General features: G+C 41.8%; 2 protein-coding genes across 2 annotated transcripts; one reads left to right on the forward strand and one right to left on the reverse strand.

The window, feature by feature from the left end:
• Window positions 1-562, reverse strand: LOC139479301 (high mobility group nucleosome-binding domain-containing protein 5-like). The gene is made up of 2 exons (XM_071262162.1): window positions 411-562; window positions 1-274 (listed from the first exon to the last, which is right to left on the reverse strand). The coding sequence occupies exons 1-2, from the start codon at window positions 560-562 to the stop codon at window positions 1-3; spliced, it is 426 nt and encodes a 141-aa protein (XP_071118263.1).
• Window positions 563-6955: 6393 nt separating this feature from the next.
• LOC139478571 (uncharacterized) lies at window positions 6956-13004 on the forward strand. Its single transcript, XM_071261108.1, has 4 exons — window positions 6956-7223; window positions 10425-10604; window positions 12533-12640; window positions 12766-13004. The coding sequence occupies exons 1-4, from the start codon at window positions 6956-6958 to the stop codon at window positions 13002-13004; spliced, it is 795 nt and encodes a 264-aa protein (XP_071117209.1).
• The last annotated feature ends 3983 nt before the right edge of the window (window positions 13005-16987 follow it).

Consider the following 16987-nt stretch of genomic DNA (forward strand, 5'->3'; position numbering starts at 1 on the left):
TTAATTTTGGCTTTCTTGACCCGACTCTCCACTTTGTCTTTGTCTACTCCCACCCCTCTCGGGTTCGCTGTCACGTCTTTCTCTCTGTCGAACTTTCCCACCACCTCTGCTGCTCATCGTCTCGCTTGTGCTTGTCTCTCTCCCCTTCTTCTCCCTCGCCATTTCCTCTCTCCTTGTCTTCTCTTTTAACACACTCTTCTGCTGCTCATCGTCTCGCTTGTGCTTGCCTCTCTCCCCGTCTTCTCCCTCTCCATTTCCTCTCTCCTTGTCTTCTCTTTTAACACACACCTCTGCTGCTCATCGTCTCGCTTGTGCTTGCCTCTCTCCCCATCTTCTCCCTCGTCCTTGCCTCTCTCTCCATCTTCTCCCTCGCCATTTCCTCTCTCCTTGTCTTCTCTTTTAACACACACCTCTGCTGCTCATCGTCTCGCTTGTGCTTGCCTCTCTCCCCATCTTCTCCCTCGTCCTTGCCTCTCTCCCCTTCTTCTCCCTCGCCATTTCCTCTCTCTCCATCTCCTCCCTCGCCATTTCCTCTCTCCTCGTCTTCTCTTTTAACACACATCTCTGGTCATCATCATCTCCTGATCTTCTTTCTTTGTAATATTCTTTGTGTAAAATCAGGTTACGTTATAGACCAAGGTCATTTATAACTCTCTGAAGTAACAGCGTTATTCATTCTTATCATCGACAGTGTGACAAATTAGCAGAAGGCGGTGTTTGCTTCCTCATAAATAAATCTCAGCAGTTAGGTTGTCTTATCGTGAAGCATTTAAATTCCCTACCTGACAAGGGGATATTGCTATATATGTGTCCGCCTTGCGTCACAGGTGATTTGTAAAATATCTGTCACGTGATACAGGTGTGCTGTATAAATGTACTGATTACTTAAAGGGGCACTGATCTAACGCAATTTCCCGGGACTGGTTGTTGCCTTTGTTATTGTTTTTTCCCAGTGAGTACCCGGATGTATAGCAGAAATCTAGACTAGTTCGCAACCTCTGCTGCGCCTTTCGTAAGCGCATTAGTCACGTTTATGGATACCGGTAGTAATAAGGGCGTATGGTCACATTGATCAACAAAATGAAATACAGTTTTCGAGATAATAAGGAAATGTAGGTATCTTTGGGGGTAGCATCGGTAACGGTGACGAAGTTTTGATAAGTCACTTGCTTGGTAATTTTGCGATTTTCGTTTACACTATTTTTACTTGCAACACGAAGTAAATATTTCACCTAAGCATTGCTTTTTTATAGTGTGTATATTATTTTACTGTCAAAATGTGTAACATATTTATTAAACGTCTAAATATTTTACAAAGTGACTGAAAAACATTTCGTTGAAAAGTACATGTCTATGTTGTTTGGCTTCTAATCCTACATAATAATCTGTTGTGATGTTTGTAGGCCCTTTTGTTCGTCTTAATCAATCTGGATAGATTTCTTAGTCAAAATGGCTGAAATATTTACACATTTTATAAATTGCCTGAGAGAATCAAATTTTACAAATTGACGGCAATATATACACGCTTACAAAGGAAAAGACCGGAGAAAACAACGTCTATCACGCATTGAAGAATTTCCCAACCAAGACATAGAGAAACAAGAACGAATCGGTTCAAATGAAGGAAAACAAAATGCAAATACCATAATTACAACCCACCAAATTTATGTGTATAAATTTTAGGCAGCTTCCTTGTTCGAGGAATGTATCCGTGAATATCCACACAAAGGAACAATATCCCACTCGTCTGCAGCTGTACAAAGAAACTTATTCGATGTCACGTGTCTCTGTAACAATCAAATATTTAAAAAAATATATATCGTTTCGGGATATTATAACCGTGTTCGTTTCTCAACTGATCACTTGGATTGTTTCAGGTGTTTCTCATAGGTGTCAAGTCTTCAAGGGTCGGCTGAGAAAGCCCACGTAACAACTATTTTCATAACGTCCACGGTTCCATTGAGTGACAGATAACAATGATCAATCAATCAACGTATTATCAGTTATCCCTTTGAACAAAGTATGTTGTTTTAACATCGGCACTTCACGCCATGATATGAGTGTATTCCCTTTGTTTTAGTAAACCTAGTCATGTAAACACTCACTTTTGACATATCCACTGTGCAAGATAACAGTGATTAATCAATCAACGTATTTTCTGTTAATCCTTTGATGACCAGGAACGATCCGTTGATATACAAAAAAAGTAAATGAACTGATCATTCATCTCTTGCTGGGCTGCCACGTGCATATTACATAACACACATTTCACCTCACTTCCAACCTGGATTTAGATTGAATAATTACCCCAGACACAATAAATGCCAAATGGGAACCTTTGTCAGGTAATCTAAGTGGTGCTACCACTAATTGTACCTGTAATAAATTCATTAACTGAGCATCAAGTGAGTGACGACATATACACAAGTGTAGGGTTATACGAGAAAACGTGGATGACAACAAGGGAGTAGTAATCGTATTATCGACGCAATCCAAAACCCGAAAATTCTTTCACTGCATGGATACTTTTTTTAGTATTAAACTATAACCATCTGGGGTATTTCGAAATGACGACATCCGATGAGCTCCGCCGTTCTTTTTGTCTCTTTGTTTGGGCCGAAGAAATTAATTAACATGCGCCCTTTGTCGAAATCTTTATAGATCACAGTTAACCAATCACTGTTTATGCAAAAATGCGTAAAACAAATATTGCCTCCAGCCTCCAAGTTCATTTAGCTGTCCTTGCAGACGGTAGCCCAGTCTCTGGTCACGCTCAGTTGCGTTGCGTATCATCCGGGTACTCACGGGGGAAAAAAACAATAACAAAGGCAGCAACCAGTCCGGGGAATTGCGTTAGATCAGTGCCCCTTTAAGTCTATTCTAGTATTATGTCTGGCAAATATACGATACATGTATTGGTCTATTAATCAGCGGCAGTGGTATCTTTTCGCTGAAAGGCAACTTTCAGACAGTAAACATCATTGCCGTTATCTGACACATAGATTTCATTTGTCGGCAAAGTTTTGTCAAATTATACGATACGAGTATTCTACTTTTGTGATTACAATCAAACCTATTTCAGGATCATAATAATAATTCAGTTTTGTGATTGTGGTCAAATTGTAATGATGTTATTTAGACGACTTGAAGTATGCCTTTCGGTAAGAGTAAAACATGCTTGCGATTGACATCGAACTACCCCGCTCCTCTGCAACGGCACACTCGCACACTACCACGGTACACTCACAGCCTAGCACGGTACACTCGCACACTACCACGGTACACTCACAGCCTAGCACGGTACACTCGCACACTACCACGGTACACTCACAGCCTAGAACGGTAGACTAGCACACTACCACAGTACACTCACAGCCTAGCACGGTACACTCGCACACTACCACGATACACTCACAGCCTAGAACGGTAGACTAGCACACTACCACGGTACACTCACAGCCTAGCACGGTACACTCGCACACTACCACAGTACACTCACAGCCTAGCACGGTAGACTCGCACACTACCACGGTACACTCGCAGCCTAGCACGGTACACTCGCACACTACCGCAGTACACTCACAGCCTAGCACCGTACACTCCCACACTACCATGGTACACTCACAGCCTAGCACGGTACACTCGCACACTACCACAGTACGCTCACAGCCTAGCACGGTACACTCGCACACTACCACGGTACACTCACAGCCTAGCACGGTACACTCGCACACTACCACGGTACACTCACAGCCCGGTGGTCTAAGTCGCTGTGCAGAGATGCGTCCCTTTGGCAACTTGAGGTTTCGAATCACGGTTCGTCCTGGTTATGTTTCTTGGTTTGTCAGCACCATATCTTGTTTATGTATTAACACATCAATACTACCTGACTCCCACCCCGAAATTGATTGCATCAGAAGAGAGGAAAAAAACAAAGGCTGACTGGTGAGAACAAAACATGCTTGCGATTGACATCGAACTACTGTTTACCCGCAGTTACATCGCAGTCAATACTGAAGGATTGCATCGTTGTGCCAACACCGAAGTCTCCGTGTTGACAAGGAAGTGAAACTTCAACAAGGAATTATTTGTCTTACGGGGTTTCAACTGATCCAAAATGAACACTTAACCAACGTTGAAAAGCAAAAGGACTTTAAATCTGAACTACTCTGGCTTTCACATTTATCCCTAGGCCAGGCTTTGGCTTGCGGATAGTGATAGTGAAACGTGTGGTTAGTAGGTCTTAAACATAGAATGCACTGTACATTGATTTGGATCAGAGGGCGATAAAAATATAACATATTAATCTTGTCCTGGTTCGGGTTCATAAAAATGCACGATCTGACAGGAACGTTTATTGTCGGCGGTATAAAACCACCAAAAACAACCTTATCGTTCTTATTTTCACCTCTCCCCTCTTGCAGTCTTACAAATGTAAGGTCATAATTGCAATGTTATTATGTTATTAAGTCAATCGACCGCCTCCGTGTTCTAGTGGTAGTGCTTCCGACCGGAGAGCGTCATACCAAAATATGTTAAAAGATGGTACTTGTTGATGCCCTGCCTGGCGCTCGGCATTAAGGGGCTAAAACAAGGACTGATCAGCTACTGTGTCTGAGTGGTGTATTTCATGTTAAACTGCGGCATGGTAGCTAAGTGGGATAGCACTATAAATCGGCATCAGCCCGGACTAGTACAAGCAGCCACACACACACACACACACACACACACACACACACGCACACACGCACACACACGTGCATGCGCGTGGCTATATAAGTGTAATAATCTTGGGCGCGATGTTAAACCCCATTTCACCTCACCTTAAGTCAATCGTCGTATATATAGTATAGTTTTGTTTCATGCATATTCGCATATTGTCCATGACATTTTGAAAATCAAGACATTAAATGTGCCCCCCTAAACATCGCACAAATTCTCCCCCTCTCATGACTGTAATTTGATTGGACGGCTGTATTGTATTGCATTACAAATCGCGACTCAAAACGAAGCCGTGATGGCGAATGGGTCCAGGTTATTTTTCATAACACAATGGAGATATAATACACTTCCGTCGTAATACAGGGTATTTATCATAACACAATGGAGATATAATACACTTCCATCGTAATACAGGGTATTTATCATAACACAATGGAGATATAATATACTTCCATCGTAATACAGTGATATACATGTACATATGTACCATGATTTGACTTAAGTTTGAAGAAAACATTTGTTACTTTTTCTCTTCATTCTACCAACTTGCTGCCTGAATATCCACACAGAAAGAGAGTATTATCAACAATTACTGCAGAGAACCTTGTTATTTGCATTGTCGATAAAAGTCCTTTGACTGACAACTAACCCTGCTCTTTTCCGTTTCCAATACCTACATGTTTTTACCTAGATGATGACAAATATTTTCCGTAAAGTTCCGGGTTAGAATTGGTCTTCAGCAGCCCATGCCTGTCGTAAGAGGCGACTTTGCATGTTGCAAGGGGCCACTAACGGAATTGTCTGGTCCAGACTAGATTATTTAAAGATCGCCGTCATATAGCTGGAATATTGCTGAGTACGTCGTTAAACAACAACAAATAAACAAACAAAACATCCTGGGATCGCTGACTTGGTTTGGCATGTCATCGTATGCAAACTGCGTCCAGATTCGATTATTTACACACACACACACACACACACCCCGTCATATAGCTGGAATATTGCTGAGTGCGGCGTTCAACAACAAACAAACAGAACATGCAAAATTAATGACTGCTTTAAGTTTGCCTTGAGCAAAAATATAAAATATATCTTTTCTTTGCCCCAAAATGAATTATGCAACATATTTCTTTACTGCCTTTTCCGACATTTCCTAGAAATATACTTCCTCAAAGACGTGCCCATGTTCAAATATTAGAAAATACTTTTTGGAAAAACCTGAAACTTAGTCCTTTAGACACATTTTAAGAGTACATGTACATGTCCCATGCCTTGTCCTTTCGCAATTCACAAATGAAGTCTACAGGCAGTAAATTTGCTTGGTTTACGGACTCGCCGACCTGAAGAATCGAAAAATCAGAAAAAGACAAAACGTATAACGCCAACGGTAAAGCTCGCTTTAACAATAAACTAAACTAAGGGATAAATCAATGACATTAAACATATTTTGTCCAAAGATAAATCGCAATTATCAGATTTTAGATTTTAGTATAAGGACCAAAACCAGGCCAATATTGTTTTTTCATCACCTACAATCGAAATAAAACTCTAAGATGATTAAAAAAATCATTCTCAATGTATTTATAATTTTAAAAATCGACCGACCGACCGAATGTTTCGCTATTGAAGTTCGTAAACCATAAAAAATAGACACAAAGTCTTGCCTTAAGGGAAATTGAAAAAAAAATGTCAACATGCGACAGAGTAGTCGTTCATGCTTATGCTCTATTCCTTATATGAGGTAATGTAACCAGGGTCCCTCTTTCTGCCATTCTGCAGATGTCGATGGGTAAAACTTTGGAGTTACGAATGAATTTTGGGACAGCCATTCGACGTAGCAGTTAAGTGTTGATATATCCCCGATCACGTGTTTCACAAGAATATTGTCTTTTAACGCTTCCTGTATAAACAACAGCGGTAAAAAAACACGAAAAACTCCGATAACTATACAGTGGGAAAGTGACATATGTGTAACTTGTCTAACGATCGAAGTATGTTCTCGGTGGAAGCTAATCTCTCCGCCGGGCTTGTCACTCCTGCGATAAACAGCCGAACAAATCATAGCTTTCTTTCAACTCTGAAGCAACGTCAGATATTTGTCATCAGTAAATTTACATGAGAATTAACTAAACCCGCATTGGCTACAACCAAACCGGCCCCTTTCTGTGCACACCAAACCTTTGTCAAAGATCGTCGCCCAGACAGTTTAATACTTCCCCACCGTCGTGTAAAGATGTGTTATCCAAGGGTATCGTTACCTCATATCCTCACCCTAGTGTTTCTTCTCCCCCACCCCGGGGCTCTGGGGTGCGACCCAGGCTTTCAGATGTCAGTGCAGGACAAAGTGATGTATTCTAAGGTTGTAGCACAGGGAACTATTGTTAAACACTATCCAGTCACGACGGTCAACCCCGGGCAGTTCGTGGCAGAGCTGGAGGTTCAGTGTGTGTTCAAAGATACGGGGACGAGGCTACCTGGATTGCTGAATATCACCAATGGCGGTATGTGTTGTTGTTTTATGTCGCAGACAGAAATACATCATCTATATCACGAAGACCTGTTAATAATCTAGGCAAACATGAGACTGACCACATGTCTGACCAGTGACTGACAGTGATTGACCCATGACGTTTTTGTAGGTGAGGTGAGGTGAAATGGGGTTTAACGTCGCGTCCAAGATTATTGCACTTATATAACGACGTGCATGCACGTGTATGTATGCGTGTGGCTGCTTGTACTAGTCCGGACTGATGCCAATTTATAGTGCTAGCTCACAGAGATACCATGCCGCAGTTTAACGTGAATACTCCACTCAGACACAGTATACTGACTCCGAGCCGACCAGTCCTTGTTTTATCCCCTTAATGCCGAGCGCCAGACACGGTAACAACAAGTACCATCTTTTAACGTCTTTTGGTATGACGCAGGCGACGGCTCTACCATTAGACCACGGAGGAGGTCGTTTTTGTAGGATGACAAGCAATTAGCCAAATCACAAATTCACAGGCGCACCGAAGTTTCACACGGCCAACATCTACATTCATACAGAGTATTTGCTGTAAAACCGAATTAAGAATCTACTTTATGCGTATGTTTAGATTTAAGGGTCACCATTGTAATTGAGGAAGGGCATGTATCTTTACACTAAAAAGCCAACTTTTCTTGTAAATTCGTATGTGTGGACTTCATTGGTTTTGACATGACCTTATTTGTAGTGTTTTAATGAAACATTTGACTATGGACATCTTCCCGAGGCAAGTCAGTTAACTCTCTTGCCTCGGTAAGATGGTCGATGGAAGGACAAACGTAAAACTTGTGTGCACACTGTTTGTAAACCAAAACATTAAATCGCATATGGACAATATACTGTAAATCAGTTTTATAGTGACTTTCGACATCCAATATTAATAGGCAAATGATATCTATAAAAGTGGGTGAGTGAGTTGGGTTTAACGCCGCTTTTAACAGTATTCCAGTTATATCGCGGCGTGTCAACTTAATGTGGGAGGAAAGCCCGAAGTGATGCAGGTCTCGAACGTTTACCACTTCGGTGAAACACACGAGGGTATGGTGCTGACAAACCTAGAAACATAATCGGGGCGAATCGGGATTCGAACCCACAATCATAGGTTTCTGGCGTGTCCAAGGGACGCAACTCTGCACAGCGAATCGCGGCGCCTTAGACCTCTGGACCACCCGTGCCCCCGATATCTATAATACTAATAGTAGTAAACTAATATTTCTAAGTAACAAGACATTTAATTTATTTAGGCTTATTTAAACGTTTGATTTGTATTTGATTTTAAGCCATATTGTACTTTGGTTTCTTTGTTTCTTTGTTGTTTAACGCCGCACTCAGCAATATTCCAGCTATATGACGGCGGTCTGTAAACGAGCAAAACAATCAGGCAATTCAGCGATTGACATCATGAGCATCCACCTACGCATTTATAGGATACGGAGAAATGTATCAACCAAGTCATCGAGCCTGACCACCCGATAAGAAGAGTGGTAGGGCAAATAAAAGAAATTGAACATATTGTTATTTTCAGATAGTTGTTTCTGCTCTGGCGATCAAATAAGAAAACGGAAAAATGGAAATGTATCGTCATGTGTCGGTTGTATCGATGAAATAAACATAGTTGACAAGAAAAGCCAACTATCCACTATAAACATGTATGTGGTAATATACTATCAATCCTATATTAAACGCAACTGATAAATAATTATCACTGCTGACCATACTTTCATTTATATGTGTATCTATGTGCTTATATACCATGGTGCTTAAGTAACGGACTTCCATGTCTTGGTTCCCTAGTGGTTCCGGTTTGCAATATGTCCTCGGTAGCCAGTTTATATTTAAAGTCGTGCCCCTTTGCTCGTCGAAAGGGGAGAGTAAATGGATAGCGCGGTCAGGTTCGCTGACATGGTTGATTGCGTGTCATCGTGCCCCGACAGTGTGGTCCCATTATATCAATCACTGGTTTGGCTGGTCAGTGAACTAATATTTGCAGACCGTCGTCATATGGCAGTAATATTGTTGATAGTGGCGTAAAACACAATTAGTTAACAATCTATCAATTAAAGAACTAGTGATATCCACTTTAATGTAATTCATAGTAACAAAGAACGGCTACAATCAGTGTACCTATAGGGGAATCCGGGCGGTCGGGTAGCCTAGTGGTTTGATTCCCGACATGGGTACAATGTGTGAAGCCCATTTCTGGTGTCCCCCGCCATGATATTGCTGGAATATTGCTAAAAACGGCGTAAAACCATACTCACTCACTCACTATAGGGGGAATCCACCCCGTGTTTTCCGCGTGACGAGCTCACGCTGTCCTCCCCAAATAACTATATGCCAAAATCACAACGGTCTAAACAACAAAGTTAATGGTCCAGTGGGCAGTGGCAGCATGCCAAAGTGGACAAGTCTTACAACATGCAATTACAAAACACTAGATGATTAAGATAGAATTATTATTTCATGAGTCAGAACTTGAATTCTTTTTATCGGCAAAAAACGGCGCGATGGTAAAACTAAAATGGAAATCATACACAAACTTGATACATACGCGGCTAATTTTACAACATTAATAAAGAACAATCCAGCATGCTCTTTCTAGCAAGATTTCAAAGAGCGCCATACTCCTGCTCAGAAGTTGTTTGCTCAAGGTTACAACACTCAAGGCCTCAGAAAAAACTTTTAAAACGTTTTATAGTAGGCATGTGGAGGACATTTCCATATTTGACACATCAGAGACAAGAATGATGTTCGACACAATTCCCTATTTTGACTTGTACCGCATGTTCCCGTGTTTTTATCAGGTGAACAATTGACTTGCCTTTGCATGCATTTGTGACGGTTGCTTTAACCACTAGGCTACCCCCCCTAACCCCTCCTTCCCCCTCCCCACCACCACTCCCAGCTGCGCAGTAAACACCACACAACGACCATGTTCAGTGAAAATTTATTTTGTGTGTGTAAAACCTGGAGACAAGTTATTTTTTAAAGCATTTTCTGTAAAATATTATCTCCAAACAGTTTCCATCCAAAACCCTCTCCTGATTGTCGTGAATTTATAAAATTGACATGAGAAAAGAAGTTCATTTAAATTATACAAATAACAGAGGATGCCATGCGCTAGTTTGTTGAATGGGTTTAACTGAATAAAGCATCATAACATATTTATTTTCAGGGCCTAATCCTGGGAAATGTTTTGATTCTGTCCTGACCGTTGGAGAGGATTATGTTGTATTCCTCCGCATCCCCGGGACACATTATGAAGCTCATACATTGGAGGTCAAGGTCACGGACGCTGCGTTCAGTGAGGTTAAGACTGCGTGCGGAATGAAGTTTACAGAAATATATCCTGAAGGTTTTTAATCCGTTTTATTTTCTTTTAAGGAGCTCGATGTGCTTGTAGCCCAATGCATGTTCAACCAGACCTTCAAAGTATTTTCGAACATTGCTGACTCAATTGCAGTATGAAGCGCGTGTGTGTGTATGTGCTGCTGCTTGTATTAGTCCGGACTGATATACCATGCCACAGTTTAACACGAATACCCCACTCAGACACAGCATACTGAGTCCGAGCCGACCAGTCCTTGTTTTAGCCCCTTAATGCCGAGCGCTCTCCGGGCGCCCATTAGACCACGGAGGCGGTCAGATATTTTTATCGTAAAGTAATGATTGAGGAATCCATGATTTATCAAGACTAACACTGTTAAAGTTTGGTTTAACGCTGCTTTAAACAGTATTCCAGTTATATCACGGCGTTTCAGCTTAAGCTGGGAGGAAAGCCCGAAGAGACAAACGTAGAAACATAATTGGGGAACGGGGATTCGAAATCACATTCTGTTGCTGGCGTGCCCAAGGGACGCAACTCTCTGTACATGTGCAGAAAGATAGCTCGTACCAATGGTTCTTTATTTGATATTCCGGACAAGTTCACTAGACACGACTCGTACAACACCGTTCGGATTTCAACTTTTCACTGTATTTTGTTTGAATTTTGGGGGCACGGTTGGCCCAGTCGTCTAAGGCGCCGCGATTCGCTGTGCAGAGTTCCGTCCCTTGGGCACGCCAGAAACCTATGATTGTGGGTTCGAATCCCGATTCGCCCCGATTATGTATCTAGGTTTGTCAGTACCATACCCGTGCTCGTGGGTTTCACCGAAGTGGTAAACGTCTGAGACCTGCATCACTTCGGGCTTTCCTCTCACATTAAGCTGATACGCCGCGATATAACTGGAATACTGTTAAAAGCGGCGTTAAACCCAACTCATTCACTCAATTGTTTGAATTTATGTTTCATCTGATCGCCTCATCTCTGTCCCCGGCCGGTTGAGGTATTTAAATTGCTTAAGCAATCATAACGCAACGTTCTGCGGGGATTTATCTAGACCCGATTAACGGGCGATATTGGGCTTAAGTCTGCAGCAAATGTCTGTAAAAAAATCAGAAATTGGAATTAAACATTTCCCTGTTGATGCTGTTGTAACTAATGTGATGGCATTGAAGGTGATTTGTATGTCACTGATAACAAGATCAACATGGAGGTAGAAGTTTAAGCCCTTAGATTAACATTATTACAGCGAATGTCATGTTAAAACACGACGTAAAAATACAATGTTAAATATCTCTAAATTCTGGAAATTAATAAAATCCCGATTTCGAACAAGATAGAGATTCCCCCCAATTTGCATGGCCTGGGCAGATAATTTGGATCCATGATAAATCCATGCCCTGATATAACAAAACAATCAACAACTCGGTGAAGACTCCTGTCGCTAATGTGACTGTACACATGCTGGGAGACCCGTGAAGATTCTTGTCACTAATGTGACTGTACCACATGCTTGGAGACCCGTGAAGACTCCTGTCACTAATGTGACTGTACCACATGCTTGGAGACCCGCGAAGACTCCTGTCACTAATGTGACTATACACATGCTGGGAGAACCGTGAAGACCCCAGTTTCGATGTTGTGTACACCATTGACGTCTGTTGGCAGTATGACGATTTGAAAGGGCGGCACAAGACGTGGCCGTCGAGATGAGCTGCATGTACACGATTTCTAATCGTTTGAAACCCGTGAAGATCCGGGCTAGCGACCCAAGCTTGCCGTAAAAGACGACTATGCTTGTCGTAAGAGGCGACTAACGGGATTGGGTGGTTGAGACTAGATTATTTAAAGGCAGCCGTCTTTTAGCCGGAATATTGCTGAATACGGCGTTAAACAACAACAAATAAACAAACAAAACATCCTGGGATCGTAGCATAATCATTGCCACCATGTTCTAGGACTCACAGACGTAACAGCAAAGCACAAGTGCCCGGATGTCAAGAACACACCATGTGCCACCACGACGCCGTATGTTCCAACACATCGGACGAAACATCCCCCACCACGTAAGTAAAGCATTTCATAGCAACGTGGGTTTTACAGGATGGTTTTATTCTTGCACCAGAGTCTGTGGTAACTTAAATAAGGAGCCTTTCGTAACAACGTGTGACCTGGTTGATTTTGTTTCCAGGAACAACAACAACAACAACAACAACAACAACAACAACAACAACAACAACGACGACTTCATCAATTCAAAGAAGCACCAAACTGGCGACGCAAGGTGGTCCAAAAATAACGAAAAGGGTTACTATGGAGACAGTCACCATTTCAACGACGGAAAGAAGTGGTTCTAGAAACAACGGGGCATTTAACATACAAACTGTGATTCTGTCGTTTGTGATTGTGTTTATCTGTTATCGTGTGTAAATAGTGTATGGTGTTACATAGATAGCCGTGGACGAAGCGAAGGGAGCACTGTAATTCATGCATATAGATGTTCCGTTGTAACGTATCATTGAATACGTTACTCAGAAAACAAAAATTAAAACGTTTGGAAAAATGAAATCGCGCTCAAGGAACTTTCGCGTTTGTTCTCATACGCCACTCATATCGGCACGTCATCGATCCCAATCGCGTGGATCGATGCTCATGATATCAATCCCTGGATTTTCTGGTTCAGACTCGATTCTTTACAGACCGCTGTCATATATCTGGAATAATGCTGAGTGCGGCGTAAAACAACAAACAAACCAACCAACTCATATCGGCAGTTTATTGGAGACACGTCGTTGTCTTCATTGGGAAGTCAAGGGAGGTAAAGCGTCCAAGGGGATGCAAGAGAGAGTGGAGAGTTGCCTCCCTTGTCCTTTCTTCGCTGGTCGTTGGTTTAAGTCGCAAATTTGCACCGATTATGATCCTGTTGTAAATTCATGCGACCTGCTACATTTTCGGTGAGGTGAGGTGAGGTGAAACTGGGTTTTACGTCGCGTCCAAGATTATTGCACTTATATAGCGACGTGCATGTACGTGTCTGTGCCAGCTGTGCGGCTACTTGTACTAGTCCGGACTGATGCCGATTTATAGTGCTAGTCCACTGAAATACTATGCCACAGTTTAACATGAATACCCCACTCAGACACAGTATACTGACTCCGAGCCGACCAGTCCTTGCTTTAGCCCCTTAATGCCGAGCGCCAGACACGGTAACAACAAGTACCATCTTTTAACGTCTTTTGGTATGACGCGGCCGGGGATCGAACCGCGCTCTCCGGGCGGACGCTCTACCACTAGACCACGGAGGTGGTCTGCTACAGTTTCGACTGTAGTCCCACATTTAGCTGACATGTCGTGATACTGGTCGAAAGGCCTTATTCCTATTACTCCCATATTCTTCCGATTTGGTTGTACTTCACATGGGATTTTGTAAAGCTGTATTTGGGGCTAAGACGGGATTATCATTAAGTTTGCATTATGGGGAATAATTATTTAAGGAAATACAACTCAATTGGCGTTTATGTCTTAGATGATCCTCGTCTAATGCTGTGCAGAGTTGCGTCCCTTGGGCACGCTAGAAACTTACGATTGTGTGTTCAGTCACGGTTCGCCCCGATTATGTTTCTAGGTTTGTAAGCACCGAAGTGGTTAACGTCCGAGACCTGCATCACTTCGGGCTTTTCTCCCACATTAAGCTGACACGCCGTGACACAACTGGAATAATGTTAAAAGCGGCGTCAAAACCAACTCACTGTCTCTTGGTTGACACTTATTGTCAACCCCGGTGTTTGAAAGTGGAAGTGAGGTGTCCTGTTTCAGAAGGTTAAATGGTAACTTTGTATGATCTTACATAACGTTAAAGATCTATACGGAGACAGGAAGATACACGTGATTTGCCTATAGCAGGACGTTTTCCTCTGTTAATAAACTATTAATCGTATACCATCGTAATCGTATTCAGTGTCATCATTTATGCAACATATGAACATCTGCAAAACATTTGAACAGAAAATACAACACTTCAAAGTATTCGGCCCAGTATGGTTATATCGATGCAACACTGTTCACACATAGCTGAGGCACCAATCAAAATCGTTTGATTATTTCATAGCATAACATGAGAAAATAATGCACTCAGATTTGGTAATACCCAAGGGGGTCCCGGGATAACCCGAGGCTGAGAAAAAGAAAACAGGTCTATTCCAGTCTGGAGAAAACCAAACAGGACCGTTCCAGATTGGAGAGAAACAAAAAGGACCATTCCGGTCAGGAGAAGACTAAAGGCAAACAGACCTTCAGTGTCCGGAGAAGACTAAAGCTGATTACCGACTCCCATGGGCTAGCACTAAAAACCGGCCTTATTCTGGATTAGTACATGACTCACAATATGCAACATCCTGTTTTGTTTGTTGTTTAACTCCACACTCAGAAATACTCCACCAAAATGACGGCGGTCTGTAAATAATCGAGTCTTGACCAAAGAGCCCAATGATTGACATCTTGAACATCGATCTCCGCAATTGGTATACAATGACATGCGTCAACCATGCCTGAACACCTGATCCCGTTAGTGGCCCCTAACGACAAGCATGGATTGCTGAAGATCGGATCCGAGTTGTCCCAGTCTGAGACACCGCATCTAGCTGTACCTGTATTCAACTGTCGTGGATTTGCATCCCAGATTTCATCTGATTATTGTCGGCACCGTACCTGCGTGCTTGTGGGTTCCCCAAAGAGGTAAAACTATTTGGAACCCCTTCACTTTGAGCTTTCTTCTGTGTAAAAGCTCACATGGTGTGACATAGCTGAATACTGTTTTAAACTGCTTTACACGTTCACCAATACACAAGAAACCCGTGGAGCTTTATAATAATGCCTGTCTCGGAGTTATTCTCGGAGACATCATCCTTGACAATCCAGTGTATTACACCTCCTTTCTATTATGATACAGTACCTGGACCCATTCTCCATCAAAGCTCCGTTTCAAGAGTCCGATTTAAAAAAAAAAAGATGCCAGAAATAGCCGTCCAATCAATTAAAACACACGATCAAAAGATCTGTTTAACATTATTGATAACAAATTAATGAGAATTACCTAAAGATACAGATTTTGTAAAAATATATACATCGTAAATGTTAAAAACATGTGTTTTGAATATATAAAATATGTATTTGGTTCTTCAAACGTGAAACGATAAAAGAAATCTCTCCCACTTAAAAACTACCACCTCCCCGCACACCCCCTCTCTCACACACACCACGCACGCACGCACGCACGCACGCACGCACACACACAGACACACACACACACACACACACACACACACACACACACACACACACACACACACACACACACACACACACACACACACACACACACACACACACACACTTCCCCTCTCATATTTATTTAGTTAACCAGTGCCTCCATCACCGATGTTAATACTTACTTTGATGGATATTTCGGCTTAGGAAGTTTTAATAAAAATAGGCATTTATGTTCGGGATGAGTTCAACCTTTCAATTTAAACAAAATATCTATACACCCTACTTCAACTGTAACATGGTAGAACACTGAAATTTTTCCTTGGCTTATGAATATATTCGATTCTGAACGTTCAATCTGAGGTTTCAAATCACATTAACAACCTCTGTTTGAAACATACTTGACAACCTTCATCACCGTCAAAGCTAATTTTAAGAGGCAAATACTTCTTTCTCAATCATTGTCGGTAAACATTTTAAACTTATGATTTTGTACCATTGTCGGTTACAGAATGCATAGTGTAGGTTCAAATAATTATCAAATTATTTGTAGGAATACATTTTGGTCAGAAAGCAATATAGAAATCGACTAAAAGTGCACTACACATTTTAGGGAAAACAGAAAACTTGAATGTTTTAGTTTCTTTATCTGCGACTATCATATTGTATCTTCTTCGGAACTACGAATGCTGTGCTCTTAGTTAGGTTTAACGCGGCTTTTAACAGTATTCCAGTTATATCACGGCGTGTCAGCTTACTGTGGGGGGAACCCACGAGCACGGATATTGTGCTGCCAAACCAAGAAACATAATCGGGGCGAACCAAGATTCGAACCCACAACCATAGGTTGCCTTTGCATGTGTTTGTGACAGGTGGCTCTGGTGGCGAAGTTTACGCGAATACCTAGCATTATCCCTATTTGATAGTTATTCAAAAGCACATGCTTTACATGTAGTCGGAATCGTACAATCTTCTCTGCTTTTGGAAGAGAATTCTTACGAATATGGAAAGGATTTTATCGTTTTTAGTAACACAATTCTAAACTCACAAAAAACGTCTTGTAAAACTGACAATAATTGTGATTTATTAATTGGCTCGAATACCTAAAAATATCCCCGAAAAAGCATCCAATTTACCTAATTTCTTTG

The sequence above is a fragment of the Haliotis cracherodii genome, unplaced genomic scaffold, assembly GCF_022045235.1.
Source record: "Haliotis cracherodii isolate W230 unplaced genomic scaffold, xgHalCrac1.p SCAF_4, whole genome shotgun sequence".
Taxonomy (NCBI): domain Eukaryota; kingdom Metazoa; phylum Mollusca; class Gastropoda; order Lepetellida; family Haliotidae; genus Haliotis; species Haliotis cracherodii.